General features: G+C 37.0%; 2 protein-coding genes across 2 annotated transcripts; one reads left to right on the plus strand and one right to left on the minus strand.

Moving 5' to 3' along the window:
* Positions 1-7712: 7712 nt before the first annotated feature.
* On the minus strand, positions 7713-8629 carry LOC113432414 (olfactory receptor 5V1-like). Its single transcript, XM_087945601.1, is given in 2 exon segments — positions 7713-8548; positions 8551-8629. Coding segments are annotated over 2 exon segments (915 nt in total).
* Positions 8630-15360: 6731 nt separating this feature from the next.
* LOC148129347 (olfactory receptor 10A4-like) lies at positions 15361-16308 on the plus strand. The gene has a single exon (XM_087947995.1). It carries the CDS (start codon positions 15430-15432, stop codon positions 16306-16308), a length of 879 nt encoding a protein of 292 aa, XP_087804121.1. The 5' UTR covers positions 15361-15429.
* The last annotated feature ends 3751 nt before the right edge of the window (positions 16309-20059 follow it).

The following is a 20059-nucleotide window of genomic DNA, read 5'->3' on the forward strand; positions in this document are numbered from 1 at the left end:
CTTTAAGCCACGTCATGGCTGCGGCCTGGTAGTAAAGTTCCCAGCCTGGGAATCCAAAGCCTCCCTTATCTCTACTATCCTGTATAAGCTTTAATTTTATTTGGAGTTTCTTCCCTTGCCAGATAAATTTTGTTATTAGTTTATTTAATTCTTCAAAAAAAATTCTTCCTAATTTTATTGAAACTCTTTGGAAGAGGAACAGGATTTTGGGTAATATGTTCATTTTAATGGTGGCAATTCTTCCAATTAATGATATTTGTAATTTCATCCAATTATCCAAATCTTTTTCTATTTATTGTATTAATTTATTATAATTGTCCTCTTTTCTAGAGGACCATTTTGCCAAATCAGCCAAATTCCAAGATATTTCACTCTTTTGACCATCTGGATCCCCAGTTTTTCCTCCAATTCTTTTTTCTGACTTGCAGTAAGATTCTTAGTTATTATTTTTGTTTTTATCTTTATTTAAAACCTGCTACCTTGCTGAATTCTTCTATTTTTTGTATTAATAAACTTCCTGTCTCTAGTGGATCTTCTAAAATAAACACCAAAGACTTGTGTCTTTGTCTGCAAAGACTTGTGTCTTGTATTCTTTCTTTTTAATTTTCAATCCTTTTATTTCTTATGTTTGCCTAATATAGGTCAATAGTACCTCCACTGATAGGATGAATAATAGTGGGGATAGCAGGTATCCCTATCTTACCCCTTTAGCTATGTTAAATTTATCTGTTGTTTCTCCATTTATTATTATTATTTTTTGCTGTTTGGGTAATATATATTCCCTTAATCATCCCTACAAATTTTTCTCAAAATTTCATCATGTTCAATTGATTAATAAGAAATTGCCAATTTAGGTTATCGAATGCTTTTTGTGCATGCAAAAATATCAGCACCACTTGCCACTCGGGGTGTGCCTTGTAATATTCCAACACATCCATTAACATTCTTGTATTGTTCCTTAAGTGTCATTTTGGCACAAACCCATTTTGGTCCCAGTGAATGATTTCATTTAGTACTTTCATTATAGTATTTCTTATTGACATGCATACTATTCAATAGATGCTTCTGTAAGTACCGCTACCTCACCATAGCATTCCTAGGAGTTCAGGTATTGTCCATGTTACATTTTTGCAGATCCAAAGAAATTAACCATTTCATTTATAAGCAGCCTCATCTTGAAGGAGGCTCATCCTGAGTTGTACTGTATATTGGGGTTGGACTAGACTCTGAGGTCCCTTCCAACTCTATTATTCTATTACATCCTTCTCCTCTGCTTGAATGTGAACTTGGCACTCTGGATGTTTATCATTGTAGCATTCCTGAACTTCTGGCCATCTTGAGACTTCCTGAACAGGAGTATAGAAAGCCTTCTTAGTTGGTACATCCTATTTTATTGTGATGAACTTGAATTATGAGACCATCACTGTCATGGAGGATCTAGACCATACATTTATTAATAATTACAGACCGATTTCGCTCCTGAATGCAGATTACAAACTATTTTCTTCTATTATAGCTAATAGATTAAAACAGGTTTTAAACACACATATCCATGAAGACCAAAACGGATTTCTCCCATTTCGACAAATTAAGAATAATTTAAGAACAGTGATAGACATTTCAGAATTCTATGAAGCCCATCCGGAAAAACAATTTGCATTTATGTTTTTGGACGCTGAAAAAGCATTCGATAATTTAAATTGGCATTTCTTAATACAAAAATATACAATATGAACCTTGGCACTAGATTGAAAACATCGTAACTACAATTTACCACACCCAACAGGCAAATATTCTAATAAATGGGGAACAAACTGGCCCAATAAAAATAGAAAAAGGGTAAGACAGGGTTGCCCTCTCTCTCCTCTGCTTTTCATATTCGCCCTAGAATCACTTTTGACGTGCATTAGGCAAAATTCGAGAATTAGAGGACTGAGGATTAAATCAGAAGAGTATAAAGTACAAGCTTTCGCTGATGATATGGTTTTTCTTTTTGGAGGAGCCTATAGAAAAAGGACATAACTTATTAGAAGAATTAGAACGATTTGGAGAAGTCGCAGGACTTAAAATTAATAGGAAAAAAACAAAACTAATGACTAAAAACTTAACAGGAGACCAGAATAAAGACTTAGAGACATCAATGGGAATACAGGTGAGAAAAAAAATTAAATACCTAGGAATTTGGCTAACTCCACAAAGTAAATCATTAAAAGAAAACAATTATGACAAACTACTCCAACAATCTAAGAAAGATTTAGATTCCTGGAGTAAATTACAGCTTTTCTTACTAGGCAGGATTGCTTTGATTAAGATGAATATACTTCCAAAATTTCTATATTTATTCCAGACAATTCCAATCAAATTAAATAAAAAAATTTTTTATAGAATTAAATAAGATAACACTAAAATTTATTTGGCAGGGAAAAAAAGCTAGGATCAACGTAAAAGCCTTACAAGATTTGAAAAGCAGAGGAGGGTTAGCCCTGCCAAACTGGGAAATATATCATACGGCAGCCATTTTACTATGGATAAAGGAATGGGTGAATCTAACTAACAAAAGAACACTAATATTAGAAGGCCACGATATGCAGAAAGGATGGCATGCCTTCCTGTGGGAAACTGGGAAACCCAGGCAATCATATTTCCATAGGCACCTTATCAGGGACTCTCTACTAACCTATTGGAAAAAAGTACGTAAAAAAACTCTATCTAAAAATACCGATTTGGCTATCTCCAATGGAAGCAATAGTACACCCTAATAATTTGGATATAACTAAAATGATTAAATACGAAAATTTGTTAGACCCACAAGGAAAACTGAAAACACGACAAGAATTACAAGAGCGAGGATTTACAATTGATCAATGGGTGTACCTTCAAATTCATAGTAGATATAAACAAGACATTAAGGAATTCAGAATCTACAATAAATTGCAGACTTTAGACAAAATTCTATTAGGACCGAATAAAAAAAATATATCTAAATTCTACAAACACTTATTGGAAACGGAACTAGAACAAGAGATTGTCAAAGGAAATATGATTGCGTGGAGCAGAAACGTGGGACGGAGTATCACCCAAGTAGAATGGGAAAGGATCTGGAATAGGAACATTAAGATCATGAAATCAGCAGCTTATAAAGAAAACTCATACAAAATGTTTTATAGATGGCACCTGTCCCCTTCGAGATTGGCGAAAATGCACCCCAACATGAGTCCCAAATGTTGGAAATGTCAAAATATAGAAGGTACCTTCTTCCATATGTGGTGGTCATGCAAGGAAACTCAGACATATTGGCAAAAAATTAGGTATTGGCTAGAGGAGATAACTAAGGAACAAATTGAGTACAAACCAGAGTCCTTCCTTCTAGGAATTTTTGATAAACAAATATCCAAAAAATTGAAGTATATTATAATTTATATCCTAACCGCTGCCAGACTGGCATTCGCTCAGTGCTGGAAATTACCTTCTATCCCCACTGAACAAATGATCATCCAGAAAATTTTAGAATGCGCCGAAATGGACAAACTAACCCAATCATTAAAAAATAAAGAATCCTCAACCTATTATAACAATTGGAATCCTTGGTATAATTGGCTAAATCAAAGATAGACCACTTTGAGAAAAATTGTAGCCAAGGGCTACCTAAGCAGAGATAATGAAAAGTACCGCTGACGATATACTTGAAGAAGAAAGGATCTTTCAGACAGTCACAAAAATATGGTTTTATTTTAACTGTTTTCCCCATTCTACCCCCACTTTTCCCCTACCCTTCCCTCTCTTCCCCCACTTGCCCCTCCTCTCTTTCCCTCTTGGCCTCTGCCAAGGCCTGTTTGCATTTTTTTCTGTATATAATTTGTAGATGTGTTGTTTTTAATGGTAAAATTAATAAAGTTTTTCTTTAAAAAAAAAAAGGAGCCCCTATCAGTGCAACCCAGGGCCTTCAGATGAACCTCATGCCTTCAAAATATTTGTCACTTGATGGCATCTCAAATAGTATATTTTTCATCTATCTTTTCCCCTCAGTGGTCGAGTGTGCTTTGGACTTTACTTTTATGCTTTTGTCAGTTCTATAAGATGAGAATTATTATATGGCTGGTCACCAATAATATAATTTTAGACTGGGACTTCTGGAATCAAGGACCAAAGACATCCCATATTACGGTTTAGCAATTTGACCTAAATTTTGCTCTTTTGTTATCTTCTAACTTTATTTTCTGTTCTTCTCTGAGGAAACTGTTTTGTTGTCTTTATCGTATAAGAATTCAAAATGAATTGAGAAATGGAACTGATAATGTTCTAATCTGCCAAACTTCACTCTCCAGGGTATAAGTATGTCATATTTTGTATTCTTTCCTTTCTACAAAAATCATGTAGTAAACAATATTTGGAAGCTACCTTACACTTTATTCATTGATGCATCAGGTTAATATTATTCATGCAATATCCTTTAGTTTGGTTTTGTTATTATTCAATGAGATTTAAAATTATGATGCATGGACTCTTTTAACATACCGTATATACTCAAGTATAAGTCGACCCGAATATAAGCCGAGGCACCTAATTTTACACAAAAAACTGGGAAAACTTATTGACTTGAGTATAAGCCGAGGGTGGGAAATACAGCAGCTACTGGTAAATTTCAAAAATAAAAATAATTAATTTGGGAAACGATCTCACTATCATGAAAGGTTTAATTGATTCACTAACCCAAAAGAAGATGATGATGACAGCGGGAGGCAGGAGTCACTCTCTTCCCCTCCCTCGGAGGCCCCCTGAGTCAGGAGTCACTACCGCCGGCGTGGCCCCAGTCCCGCCGCCTCGGGAAGGGAAAGGCAAAGCGCTTTTTGCCTTTCCCTTCCCGGCTGGGCTGTTGGGAGTCGCTGCCGCCGGAGGCGCGACTCCACACCATTTTTTTTCAGAGGGGAATCTGACTCGAGTATAAGCCGAGGGGGATTTTTTCAGCACAAAAAATGGGCTGAAAAACTAGGCTTATACTCGAGTATATACAGTAGTTAATTCCTCTGGATATAATCAATCAACAAGATATATACGTAAGCATATATTTATAGCTTGTCACTTTTTGGAGACAAAGTCACATGGAACTTTTGTGACTTGTGAAGAATAGTGGGGGAGGGGTGAGATTTGAACAAGGGAAAATGGAATAGAAAATGAACATATCCAGGAAAAAGAAAAAATTATCTCACTGCTTTTTAAAAAATCCTTTTATTCACCCTCCCTTATAGCGTTAAAATCAGTGGTGGGATTCAAAAAAATTTACTACCGATTCTGTGGGCGTGGCAGAGGGAGGATATGTAAAATCTCCAGTCAGTGGTATTTGCCAGTTCTTCAAACTACTCAAAATTTCTGCTACCAGTTCTCCAGAACTGGTCAGAACCTGCTGAATACCACCTCTGGTTAAATCCCTTACAGGCAGTCCTCAACTTATGACTACAATTGGGACCAGAAATCTGGTTGTAAATTGATGCAGTTGTAAGTTGAGGCACCCATATGACCAGATGTGTTTTTGTTTTTTTTTTGGCAGTCACTAAGGAAGTCACTGCAATTGTTAAGCGAACTGCATGGGCAATAAGCAAATCCATTCTTCTGAATGGGTGGGGGTTTTGGCCAGAAAACTGCAAAAAAAATTGGCACAAATTGCAGTTATGTGATTGTGGGACACTACAATGAGTTGTACATGCGAACTGGTTGCTCAGTGGGTGAAGTGAGGTTATGTGAGGAAGGGAGCAACATTCTGCAACAGTTGGAAGTGTTTTGCAGGCTGTAAATATCTACGGAGATTCTCAGTCATCCAGGTCATGATTGTCCCAAAGGTGCTTTTTCAAGAGGCAACTGGACTTTCTGTTTTTTTCTTTGAAGACGTTTTGCTTCTCATCCAAGAAGCTTCTTCAGCTCTCTGAAGCTTCTTCTCTTCTCTCTGAAGAGCTAAAGAAGCTTTCTGGATGAGAAGCAAAACGTCTTCAAAGAAAAACCAGCAAGTCCAGTTGCCTCTTGAAAAAGCACCTTTGATACAAGTTTTACAGCATCCGTTCCAAGGCCTACATAACTCCAAATGGTTGTAAAAATGACCAGTCATAAGTCATGTCAAAACTGCCTGTAATTTCAACTCTCTAAGGAAGCATTGACATTCATGGAGTATACATCCAAATGGGTATGCTATTTCAGACACATTTTGCAACTTCACAGTGCAGATCTTCCAAGAACTCACAAAAATCTAATAAATTGAATCAAGGAAATATTGGTCTGCTGGTTACTACCTCCATGCAAATGAAGATAAAGGACTACAAAGCAGTATTTCATTTTACAGTACATATAGAACGGACCAATGAATTTAGTATCTTTATTTTCCATTATTAAAAACAGCACCAAGAATAAAGCAAATATATTTATATAATATTGATGCTTCGTTGTACATAGTGATGTATTAAGCATTAAGCAGACTAAGCACATGCTTAGGGCACCAGGCCCAAAGGAGGAACCACAAAAAAATTATGTAACCTAAGCTTGGCTTTGCTTGTACAGTATGTACAAAGGAGGGTGGCATCGAGATTTGTCAGTGCTTAGGGCGCAGTGAGCCTTAATCCGTCACTGATTGTACAGAATTGAAATTACCACTACCACCCTTATCAGTTCATGAAATTTTTCCAGTCTTTTAAAAGTCCAGAGCCAGACATATGTCTCATCCTTCACTGACAAATCCATTAAATACATGTTTTACACATCTAGAGAAGGGAAAATTACAATTCTGGTGTCACAACTATGAGGATGTTGCTAGCTGGAGGATATTGGATCTCCCTTCATGGGAGTGTTCTGTCTCCACCATTAATTACGGAAATCTGGATCATCCTCAAATATCTGGCAAGGGTTATACATCCATCTCTGCCCAACTTGGCCTTCTCAGCAGCTTTTGATATTCTTCTGGATCAACTCAGAGGACCAGGGATGGACAGCACCATGTTGTGCTGGTTCATCTCCTTCCTTCAGGGTCAATTCTAGTTGCTGGTGATCGGGGAAGAAGGATCCCATCCTTGGTCCCTACTATGTGGAGTGCCACAGGGTACATGCTTTCTCCATTCCTATGACAGAATGTGACAACTCGCAGCCAGAAAATGCAACAATTGTATTTAATTATTTAAAATAAATAATAGATTGTTTTAATTTTTGCCATTGACATTTCATTCTGTCCCTTCTTTTGCATTGTTTTTTAAATAATTTTATTCTGCTATTTCTTTGACATTAGTGAAACTCTTGTCCCGCAGTTCTCCTCTGGCAACTTGGATGTGGCAAGTTGTCTCACAGTGAGTTGGCCATGGTGAATTGGCCATGGCGAGTTGGCTGTGTCCCTTCATATTCTTCAATTGTCATAGACCCTTCCAAAGAGGCCATTGAATAACCTCATCCATCACCATGGGTTCAGGCATCATCAGTTCATTAGATAAAACCAGTTTCTACTTTATTCCAATCAAGGATTAATAAAAAGTGGTGTGTGAGAGAGAATAACCAGAACAGTTAGGGTAATGTGACTTGCCGTATAGCAACAGCACTTATCCCTCTCTAAGCGGTTTACAGAGACAGCAAATTGCCCCCTATTTCTCCTTGTTGCAAGATTCTGGGCATACCTTTGTATCAAATAAGCTAAGCTAAGCTAAACAAATTATCTTTTCTAATAACCTCATTAAATTCTTTTGCTGTTAATAGAATTGATGAATTATTAGGCGCTCAAGGGCCTTTTTCACTTCTTTGTTTCTAAGGCTATAAATCAAGGGATTTAATGTTGGAGTAATCATCCCATAGAGCATGCTCACTAGCCTATCCTGGTCTGGATGGTAACTGGAGGAAGGTCTTATGTACGTAAAGATGATGGTTCCATAGAAAAGACAGACCACTATTAAGTGGGACGTGCAGGTAGAAAAGGCCTTACGTTTTCCCTCAGCAGAACGGATCCTCAGAACGGTGGCAATGATGTGAGTGTAAGAAATTAAGGTAATTAGAAAAGCCCCCATGCCAAATATGCCACCAACAATGAGGATAACCATCTCAGCCACATAGGTAGAAGCACAAGATAAGGCCAAGACGGGTGGGATGTCGCAATAGAATTGGTTGATTCTATTGGAGCTACAGTAAGGTAGAATGAACGTCAAGGTTGTATACAACAATGAGTTGAGGAAGCCGGTGACCCATGTCCCAACAGTCATCTGAAGGCAAAGCTTCTTGTTCATGATGACCGTGTATCGCAAAGGGTTGCATATGGCCACATAGAGGTCATAGGCCATAACGGCTAACAGGAACACCTCAGTCCTGGCCAGGGCCACCAAGACACAGCCAGTAAAGGAGAGGGAACTGCATTTTATCAAGAGGTTCTCCAGCATCTTGGGCACTGTAGCTGTGGGGCAGATGTCCAGCAAGGAAAAATTACTGAGGAAGAAATACATGGGACTGTGCAGCTGAGAATTAGTTCCTATGGCAAGGAGGATGGTGCCGTTGCCCAGTAGTGTGACAAGATAGATCACCAAAATGATGACAAAGGGAAGTGGACAGCTGGGATGTCTGAAGGTCCCATTAAAATAAACTCTGTCACTTGGGTCTTGTTCTCTGGTCCTTGGCTCATAGGGGAGCATTCTCCCTGTAAGAGATTTAAAGGGGAAAATATGTATAAAATATGAAAAAGTAGGAGACATGAACAATAGAAAGCCATGATGTATTTCTGTTCAAAGAATGGAATACCGCCTTTTATTAATTTTACCGAAAATGGGCTATTTCCCAATCAGGTCCTTCCCAGATGTTCCCAGTATTTTCCCACGTCATTGTAGTTGTTCTTTTAAAGTTGTAGCAACGTTTCAGCAGAATCTCATCTGCCATCATCAGGCTTCTGTATTGTGTCCGTCTGTGAGTCAGACTTTTACAGTGGTTTCAGATTTAAATTTGGGGCAGCCTATTGCTGTGCCAGAATGGTTTTTTCTTCATCCTGATTGGTTGGGAGTCTTGGTCTGTGTTTATTGGCCAATGCCATCCACAAACCCAAACTATGGTTAAGATACATCGATGACACATTTGTGATTTGGCCCCTTGGAAAAGAAAACCTAAACAATTTCCTAACACACCTAAACAGCACACACCCCAAAATCAAGTTATTTATTTATTTTATTTATTTATTTATTTGATTTGCCAATTGTTTACAAGATAATAAGTATAAATGTATACATAGTTGTGAATACATGAAATGGGTACATATAAGAAAAATAAAAGAATAAGAGAAACAATAGGACAGGGACGGTAGGCACGTTGGTGCGCTTATGCACGCCCCTACAGGCCTCTTAGGAAAGGGGTGAGGTCAATAGTAGACAGTCTAAGGTTAAAGTTTTTGGGGTTTGGGGAAGAAACTACAGAGTCGGGTAGAGTATTCCAGACATTGACCACTCTATTGCTGAAGTCGTATTTCCTGCAATCAAGTTTGGTGCGGTTTACTTTGAGTTTGTATCTATTGTGTGCTCTTGTGTTGTTATGGTTGAAGCTGAAGTATTCATTGACAGGTAGGACATTGCAATGTATGATTTTATATACCATGCTTAAGTCAGACCGAAGATGGCGTAATTCAAGGTTTTCTAGTTCTAGAATTTCAAGTCTAGTGGCATAAGGTATTCTACAACGAGTAGAGGAGTGGAGAACTCTTCTTGTGAAATATTTCTGGACTTTCTCAATTGTGCTAATATCAGATACGTAATGTGGGTTCCAGACTGATGAACTGTATTCGAATATTGGTCTAGCAAATGTTTTGTATGCTCTGGTTAGTAGTGTGATATTACCAGAGAAAAAGCTACGTAGGATTAGGTTAACAACTCTTAATGCCTTTTTGGCTATGTAGTTGCAGTGGGCTCTAGCACTTAGATCATTAGAGGTGAGTATTCCAAGGTCCTTTACAGAGCTTGGGTCATCAACAAGTTCTTGACTATTCAGCTTGTATTTTATTTTCTGATTTTTTTTGCCAATATGTAAGACAGAGCATTTATTTGTTGAGATTTGAAGTTGCCATTTGTTTGACCATTCTGATACATAGTCAAGATCTTTTGTAGGGTAGCAGTATTGTCTGTGGTATTGAACAGCTTTACATCATCAGCGAAGAGAACGCAATTGCTCTTAATATGATCACAGAGGTCGTTTATGTAGAGTATGAACACTGCCTTGGGGAACACCACTATTGACAGGTACTGGATTTGATAGGACGCTCCCGATTTTGACCATTTGTTGTCTGTTTGACAGGAATGCTTCTATCCAGTTATTCAGTTGTCCAGAGATACCATAGGATTTTATTTTTAGGAGTAGTTTGTCGTGTACCACTGAATCAAAGGCTTTACAGAAGTCTATGTAGATTGCGTCTATTGCTTTGCCCTGGTCGAGTTGTGTCGTCCATATGTTTTTGCAGTGTAAGAGTTGCAGATTACAGGATAGTTTTTTCTGAAACCAAATTGTTTATTGGAGAGTAGGTTATTTGTCTCTAAGTGGAGGATGATGGATTGGTTAATAATTGATTCCATGACTTTACAGGTGACGCAGCATAAGGAGATTGGCCTGTAATTTTCAACTAGGCTTGGGTCTCCCTTTTTGAAGATGGGGATGACTGTGGCTTGTGACCATAGGTTAGGCAAGGAGCTGGTTCTGAAAGATTTTTCAAAGATTATGCTTAGAGGTTTGGCTATGGCAGTGGATAGCTTTCTTAAGAAGTAGGCACATATTCCATCCGGTCCAATAGATAGAGATGGTTTTAGATTGCGTAGTGCTTTTTCAACATTGTCTTCTGTGAAATCGATATGTATTAGATCATTGTTGTTATCTGTGGTACGGCTAGGAAATACTGGGCATGATCCATTGCTGTTTACAAATACTGAGCCGAAGAATGTGTTAAAGATGTTGGCTTTAATGGTGTCGTCGTTGCAGTCTTTACCATCAGGTCCTATCAAGGGAGGGATGGACCTTGAGTCTTTTAGTTTGTTGTTTACAAAATTGTAAAAAGCACGGTGGAATTGGTGCTTAGAAGGTTTTCCTCTTGTTTAATGTGATAATTGGTGCATTCGGTCTTTATCTGGTGGCATAAATTTTTGTATCGGTTTTTGAAATTGGCAACGTGACCAGATTTGTTTTTCCGCCAGAGTGATCTCTTTTGGATTGAAGTTTCCTTATTGATATGGGTAATCTGCTTTTTGTTTTGTTTTGGGAGTTGTTGTTGGTACATATAGTTTGATGACTCTTTTGACTTCAAGTAAAAATATGTTGTAATGGTCTTCAACAGTATTGCATCCAGTGAATAGAGATTGCCAATCAAGGGATGAGAGATCGTTGTGTATAAGATCATAGTTGCCTTTTTGAAGTTACAATTGGGGATTACATCATTGTGGTGATTTTTGAGTGGACGTATGTTGAGGCAAAAGTCAATCATATTGTGGTCACTACTGGAAAAGGGTTCTTTAGTTTGTATTCCGTAAATTAAATTCAAACTATTGCAGAAGATGAGATCGAGGCAGTTGTTTAGTCTAGTGTTGTTGGTTACTAGTTGTTCCAGTCCCAGATTTGTAATAGCATTGTAGAAGGTTGTGTGTATGATTTCAGTTGTACAATCATTTAGGGTCCAGTCAATATGAGGTAGATTGAAATCACCAAGAAAGATAAAAGGGTATGGGCAGGATGCAGCCCATGTTAGTAATGTATTTAGCTTGTTTACATGTTCGATGTCATAATCAGGTGCTCTGTAACATAGTAAGAATCGAATTGTGATATTTGAGGATAGTTCACAGATGATGGTCTCAGGAAGAGCAAGCTCCTGGGTAACTTGGATATTTTTTAGATATAAGGATTTTTTATAGAAGATAGCAACACCACCTCCTCGACGATTTTCACGATCTGATCGGTAAACATGATAGTCTCTTACTGTGGTAATGGAGCTGGGGAGAGATGCATTGAGCCATGTTTCACAGACAAATATAATGTCGAAGTTAGCCATATTTAGGAGGATGAGAAATTCAGGTATTTTATTCACGAGGCTTCTTGCATTGAGTAGTTTGCATTTAAGGCCGGCAGTAGTTGGAATTGAGGTAGTTGGGGGCGTGCGTGCCTAGTCTTGGGTGATGGTGGATCGGTTGAGGTAGGGTTGTGGTTGAGGGTAAAAGCTGACCATTCCTAGATGTACTAATCTACAAAAAAACAGATGGCACACTAGGACACACCATATACCAGAAGAAAACACACACCAACCGCTACCTCAATGCCCAATCCCACCACCATCCAGCACAGATAAACTCCGTGGCTAAAACACTAATTACCAGAACCAAATGCCTGGCAGACAAGACACACATTAAGACTGAACTATGCACCCTGACTAAAGTACTGACAGCCAACGGCTTCCACAAAAGCAAAATCACCAGCTTGATCCACAAAAACACACTGAAACATAATAGAGACCCAGAAGATGAACAGACCTATGGAACAGCTGTCCTGCCCTACATAAGAGGTACTACAGACAAAATTAGTAAGGTACTACACAGACATCACATCAAGACTGCCTTCAAAACAGACAGAAAAATAGCAGCCATCCTTAGCAACCCCAAAGATAAAATTGACCTGGAAAACCAAGGCATATACGAAGTCCCCTGTGCATCATGCCCAGCCACATACATTGGACAGACCAATAGAAGAATAAGTACCCGCCTGGATGAACACAAAAATGCAGTCAAAAAGCTGGAACACACTTCCTCACAAGTCCAACACATGGAAGCCACAGGTCATAGTATCAACTTCAATGGCACCAAAACCCTAGCCACTATAGAAAACCCTAGCCACAGAATCATCAGAGAAGCCATAGCGATTGAAAAAAGACCAGAAAGCATGAATAGAAGAGATGATTCCACCAGGCTGTCAATCATTTGGAAGCCTGCACTCACAAACAAAAAAATCTCCACACCACAAGCCAGGCAAACACCTGGGCACAAACAGATCCCCCCTGATACCTCCAGCTCAAACGCATCCCAACCAGGCACCCAGATGAAACCCAGCTTCCTAACTAATGATAGCCGTCCATTTACCCGAAGCCAAGCTGCACTAAAGGCCTCCAATAAAGTAACACAATGCTGCCAGCCAATCAAGATACAAAAAGAGCCAAAAAACAGACAGAAGATATTAGAGACACCAATCAAGCAGAACACAGCAAACTCCGAGACCAATAAACACAGACCAAGACTCCCAACTAATCAGGATGAAGAAAAAACCATTCTGGCACAGCAATAGGCTGCCCCAAATTTAAATCTGAAACCACTGTAAAAGTCTGACTCACAGACGGACACAATACAGAAGCCTGATGATGGCAGATGAGATTCTGCTGAAACGTTGCTACAACTTTAAAAGAACAACTACAATGATGTGGGAAAATACCCGAACAAAGCTGAATGCCATACATGTAAGTACCCGCGAAAACTTAAGAAAATATATATATTTTTTTTCTTATTTTTTACAAACATATTATTGTGTGAACAGTGTGGCACCGGAGTGCCTTACATTTTAAAACAAAGATGACAATATTCTTCATATTTAATACTGTTGACAATCTTATAAAATTTAATATTAATACACATAGTTTGTTAAATTATCATCTTTCATTCTTTGATTATTCACCATTTCAATATCTTATTTCTGTGTCAATCTCCATATTCTAAATATTACTCTTTTAACTGAAAATAAAATATTATTAATCATATTTGTAGTATTTAACAGATTTATGTAATTCTAATAATAATTCACCAATTTATATTAAGTTATAATCTTCTATTATTTATCCCCTTTCTGATTTTTAATTATGCCACTATTATTTATTTTTTTAAATATCTCCTTTCTAGTAACATTTTACAACTTACTTATTACAAATAAAATAGTATTCATCATATCTATGTTTGACAAGTTATATAATTCTAATAATAGTACAGTTGTTTTTATTAAGTTAAAATCTTTCATTATTATTTTATTCAATATTTCAATATGTTATTTTATGTCGATCAAATTCTACATGTCATTCCTTTTCCTACAAATAAAATATTCATATTCATATTCATTACAACAATCTTATATAGTTTAATTAATCATACACATATTTATGTTAAATTGTATTCTCCAATTGTTTAATTATTCCATGTAACATATTCAAAATTACTCTCATTAAAATTCTAAATTCCCTTGTTATTAATTCACCTTATACTGTGAAGATATCTATTCCCTTAGTCCCCCTTTCTCTGACTTCTAGCTCTTTTTTGTTATCCATCATCTCTCACTTGCATTAAAGCTTGGATTATTCATTTCTTAGCTTGTCTCACATATTCCTCTCTTGGATCTTTGCCTCTATCTGCTACCACTTCTTGGCCCATCCTCTTATACATTTTTCCCTTCTCTACCCAATTCCACTGCCTCATTTTCAAGTTATCTACTTTTACCCCTGTCTCTCCCAAAGAAAGCTCCCTGCAGTTCCAATTCCTGTTTAATTTCCCTTAAAATACTCTCCCAACTCAGCCCAGAAATAAAAGGGATAAAAGGCCATTTATTTTGTTTTTTAAAAATTAAAGGATGTATTATATTCCCCTTGCATGGTGATTTTGTTTGCAATGAATGATCACTCCTTGTAGGTTATGGCATTACTGATGCCATAATTACTGAAACTATTCTGTTGCAATGTCATTATAAACTTCAAAGTTTGCTTCCAGTTAGTAGCTGCTTCCTGGTTAAGTGGTTTCACTGGATTTTCCAACTCTGCTCTACAAAATCCTTCCCCTAAGGTCCATCCCCTAAGGTGAATCCTCAGGCTTCTCTCAGGAGATCTCGTTCGACAACAAACTTCTCTCCTGTCTCTAAAATTTCTGGTCCTCTAGGAGTCAACTGATTTTAAAGGTGCCTTCACAGTCTTTGATGTTGGCAGAAGCAAACTATCTGCAAATATGAAATATATTTTCCAGGAAAAGGGATAGATGAAGAGGCATGTATGGCATGGAAATTTTTAGAGCTTTGAATCACCAGTGCATATTAGTACACCTTCAGTTTTTCAGAAGGCAAAATATTCCATTTTCTTAAAAGATATCAGAAAAAAAATGAAAAGTAATATTAATGCTTACTACTTTCCCTAAGGTCATGTTTGGTGGGTTGGTTCTTCATCTGTGCAACATCACTGAAAGTTTTATTCATCTAACTTGCTAGTAGGAGTATAAGGAAACAGGGTCTGGTTTTCAAGGATAATAAGCCTATTTCCTTGTTAAGGTCTGCTTGATTCTTTAATTAATTATCCTCTTGTGTTCTCAGGCTTCCATCTTGATAATACCATGAAAAAAAGACAACCAATCCTGTTTGGATGAGATCGATCTTCTAGGCTTCTCTGATTTCCAGTCCATGCGAGAGCTTCTCTTTTGCCTGGTTCTAATGTTCTATCTCATGACTTTGATGGGAAACAGTCTGATTTTGATCCTCATCATTCTCAATCCTACCCTTCACACCCCAATGTACTTCTTCCTCTGGAACTTGTCCTTTTTGGAAATTGGCTACACCTCCACCATCAGCCCAAAGATGTTAATGATTCTTGTCTCAGAAAACCGGATTATATCCTTCTGGGGCTGTGGTTGTCAAATGTGTTTCTTTATTCTCTTTGGTCTTGCTGAATGTTGTCTTCTTTGTGTCATGTCGTATGACCGCTATGTTGCCATTTGCAAACCCTTGCAATACCCATATATTATGAAATACAGGAAATGTGCTATGTTTGCTGCTGTATCATGGGCCATTGGTGTTTTTGTGAGTTTGGGACAATCTGTTTCTATCTTCACCCTTCCCTTCTGTGGATCAAATAGAATCAACCATTTCTTCTGTGACATTAAGCATGTTCTAAAATTGGCTTCCACTGATACCTATAAGGATGAATTGGCCATTGCCATACTAACAACTCTAATTATCTTGACACCCCTTTTGTTCATCCTTTTTTCCTACATCCTCATCATCTCCACTATTCTCAACATGCCTGGGGCCAAAAACAGAAGCAAAGCATTTTCCACTTGTTCCTCACATCTCACCGTAGTCTGCATTTTCTATGGAACTGCAATTGTTACCTACATTCGTCCCAACTCAGAATACTCCATGGACAGAAGCAGATTCCTTGGCCTGCTCTATACAGTGTTGACTCCAAGCCTGAATCCCCTCATTTATAGCTTAAGGAATAAAGAGATAAAAGCTGCTTTCAAGAAATTTGTAGCAAGGAAGCAGGCCTCTTTTATGAGATAATCTTAGTATATCCGGGTAAAATCTCTTCAAAACAATGAGGTTGTTGTACACATATTTATGGATTACAACAGACCTCTGAGGATACCAGTGGTAGATTACACCCATTAGAGCAGAATGACCCAGGGTGTGACAGATTTATTCAAAGAAATGAAGAGTCCTGAAAGGTAACCTAAGTTCATTATTGTAGAATATGCAGGATTCAAATAAAGATTGATTACCCATCTGCTTAGAACATCTGCAAAAAGGGAGGCAACAGAATGCACATGAAAAGTTATTTCAAAGATTATAAAATTTTTGCTTCAATATTGGCAGAAAGACTAAATAACTTTATTCATTCTGATCAAAATGGATTTCTGCCAAAGAGACAAATCAAGGATAATATGAGAGTAATTTTGGATACCTTGGAATACTATGAGGCACACCCTGAAAAACAAATGGCTTTGATATTTCTGGATGCACAAAGGCATTTGATAATTTGAATTGGCGATTCATGTTGTTATTGTTGGAACAGATGGGGTTTGCCAGAAAATTTATTCAAGCAATAGAAGCCATATACTACAAGCAAACAGCAAAGGTAATGATAGAGGGAGAATTGAAAGACTCTATCAATATAAGAAAAGGAACAAGACAAGGTGCCCACTATCACCTTTGCTATTTGTGTTAACTTTGGAAGTGCTAAATAGAAATATTAGAGACGAAAAAGAGTACAAAAGGAATGAAAATTAAAAAGGAAAAATTTAAATTGCAAGCCTTTGCGGATGACTTGGTTGTTATGTTAGAAGACCCTTTAGAAGCAGCACCAAAATTATTGGAAAAGATAGAGGCATATGGCAAGGTGAAAATAAACAAAGATAAGACAAAGATTTTTGACAAAGAATATGTTATCAAGACAAAAGGAAGAATTGGCAGATCTATTGAAAATTCACGTCATGAATAAGATTTAAGTATTTGGGATACATCTCACAGCAAGATGTAGTACATTAAAAGAGAACAATTATATTAAACTTAAGCAGCAGATAGCGCTTGACTTGGCAAAATGGGAAAATCTACAATTGTCATTAATAGGGAGAATTTCAACAATCAAGATGAATATATTACCCAGAATTCTATATTTGTTCCAAACAATTCCAATTAGGCTTGGAAAAGACTATTTTGAAGATTTAAATAAAATTGTGTTCAAATATATATGGCAAGGTAAGAAAGCGAGAATAAAGTTAAAACTTTTGCAAGATGCTAGAATTAGAGGAGGATTTGGTTTGCCTAATTGGGAGTTGTATTACCAAGCTACAAACTTGATGTGGGTCAAGGAATGGATAACATTAAGAAATACTAGATTGTTCACAGTAGAAGGACATGATTTGTTGTTGGGGTGGCACGCTTTTTATGGTACAAGGGAACTAAAATACGGGATATTTTAGAAGACATCATATACGGGAGTCTTTGTGGTTAAATTGGGAGAAGACTAAAAGACAATGTTATTTGAAAATTCCAGTCTGGTTATCGACTATTGAAGCATTTTCTTATCCTATAATATACAATGAAGGAACAAACAGTTTATGGGAAATATTGAATGAAAAGGATGAACTTAACTGATGCAAAACTAGAGGAACTATACAAAGATGAATTGGTTTTCATATGCCATACTAACATTCAAGGTAATGATAAAGATCTCTTGACACCCCTTTTGTTCAACACACATCCTCATCATCTCCACTATTCTCAACATGCCTGGGGCCAAAAACAGAAGCAAAGCATTTTCCACTTGTTCCTCACATCTCACCGTAGTCTGCATTTTCTATGGAACTGCAATTGTTACCTACATTCGTCCCAACTCAGAATACTCCATGGACAGAAGCAGATTCCTTGGCCTGCTCTATACAGTGTTGACTCCAAGCCTGAATCCCCTCATTTATAGCTTAAGGAATAAAGAGATAAAAGCTGCTTTCAAGAAATTTGTAGCAAGGAAGCAGGCCTCTTTTATGAGATAATCTTAGTATATCCGGGTAAAATCTCTTCAAAACAATGAGGTTGTTGTACACATATTTATGGATTACAACAGACCTCTGAGGATACCAGTGGTAGATTACACCCATTAGAGCAGAATGACCCAGGGGTGTGACAGATTTATTCAAAGAAATGAAGAGTCCTGAAAGGTAACCTAAGTTCATTATTGTAGAATATGCAGGATTCAAATAAAAGATTGATTACCCATCTGCTTAGAACATCTGCAAAAAGGGGAGGCAACAGAATGCACATGAAAAGTTATTTCAAAGATTATAAAATTTTTGCTTCAATATTGGCAGAAAGACTAAATAACTTTATTCATTCTGATCAAAATGGATTTCTGCCAAAGAGACAAATCAAGGATAATATGAGAGTAATTTTGGATACCTTGGAATACTATGAGGCACACCCTGAAAAACAAATGGCTTTGATATTTCTGGATGCACAAAAGGCATTTGATAATTTGAATTGGCGATTCATGTTGTTATTGTTGGAACAGATGGGGTTTGCCAGAAAATTTATTCAAGCAATAGAAGCCATATACTACAAGCAAACAGCAAAGGTAATGATAGAGGGAGAATTGAAAGACTCTATCAATATAAGAAAAGGAACAAGACAAGGGTGCCCACTATCACCTTTGCTATTTGTGTTAACTTTGGAAGTGCTAAATAGAAATATTAGAGACGAAAAGAGTACAAAAGGAATGAAAATTAAAAAGGAAAAATTTAAATTGCAAGCCTTTGCGGATGACTTGGTTGTTATGTTAGAAGACCCTTTAGAAGCAGCACCAAAATTATTGGAAAAGATAGAGGCATATGGCAAGGTGAAAATAAACAAAGATAAGACAAAGATTTTTGACAAAGAATATGTTATCAAGACAAAAGGAAGAATTGGCAGATCTATTGAAAATTCACGTCATGAATAAGATTTAAGTATTTGGGGATACATCTCACAGCAAGATGTAGTACATTAAAAGAGAACAATTATATTAAACTTAAGCAGCAGATAGCGCTTGACTTGGCAAAATGGGAAAATCTACAATTGTCATTAATAGGGAGAATTTCAACAATCAAGATGAATATATTACCCAGAATTCTATATTTGTTCCAAACAATTCCAATTAGGCTTGGAAAAGACTATTTTGAAGATTTAAATAAAATTGTGTTCAAATATATATGGCAAGGTAAGAAAGCGAGAATAAAGTTAAAACTTTTGCAAGATGCTAGAATTAGAGGAGGATTTGGTTTGCCTAATTGGGAGTTGTATTACCAAGCTACAAACTTGATGTGGGTCAAGGAATGGATAACATTAAGAAATACTAGATTGTTCACAGTAGAAGGACATGATTTGTTGTTGGGGTGGCACGCTTTTTTATGGTACAAGGGAACTAAAATACGGGGATATTTTAGAAGACATCATATACGGAGTCTTTGTGGTTAAATTGGGAGAAGACTAAAAGACAATGTTATTTGAAAATTCCAGTCTGGTTATCGACTATTGAAGCATTTTCTTATCCTATAATATACAAGAAGGAACAAACAGTTAGATATGGGGAAATATTGAATGAAAAGGATGAACTTAAATCGATGCAAAATCTAGAGGAACAAGGTACAAAGATGAATTGGTTTTCATATGCGCAAATACATTCAAGGTATGATAAAGATCTCAAAACAGAAGGATTCTATGATAAATTGACTGACTTAGATAAGATTTTGACAGGTACTGATGAAAAGGTGATTAAAAAACT

The sequence above is a fragment of the Notechis scutatus genome, chromosome Z, assembly GCF_049901735.1.
Source record: "Notechis scutatus isolate UNSWTSFEM ecotype Mainland chromosome Z, rNotScu1.2, whole genome shotgun sequence".
Taxonomy (NCBI): domain Eukaryota; kingdom Metazoa; phylum Chordata; class Lepidosauria; order Squamata; family Elapidae; genus Notechis; species Notechis scutatus.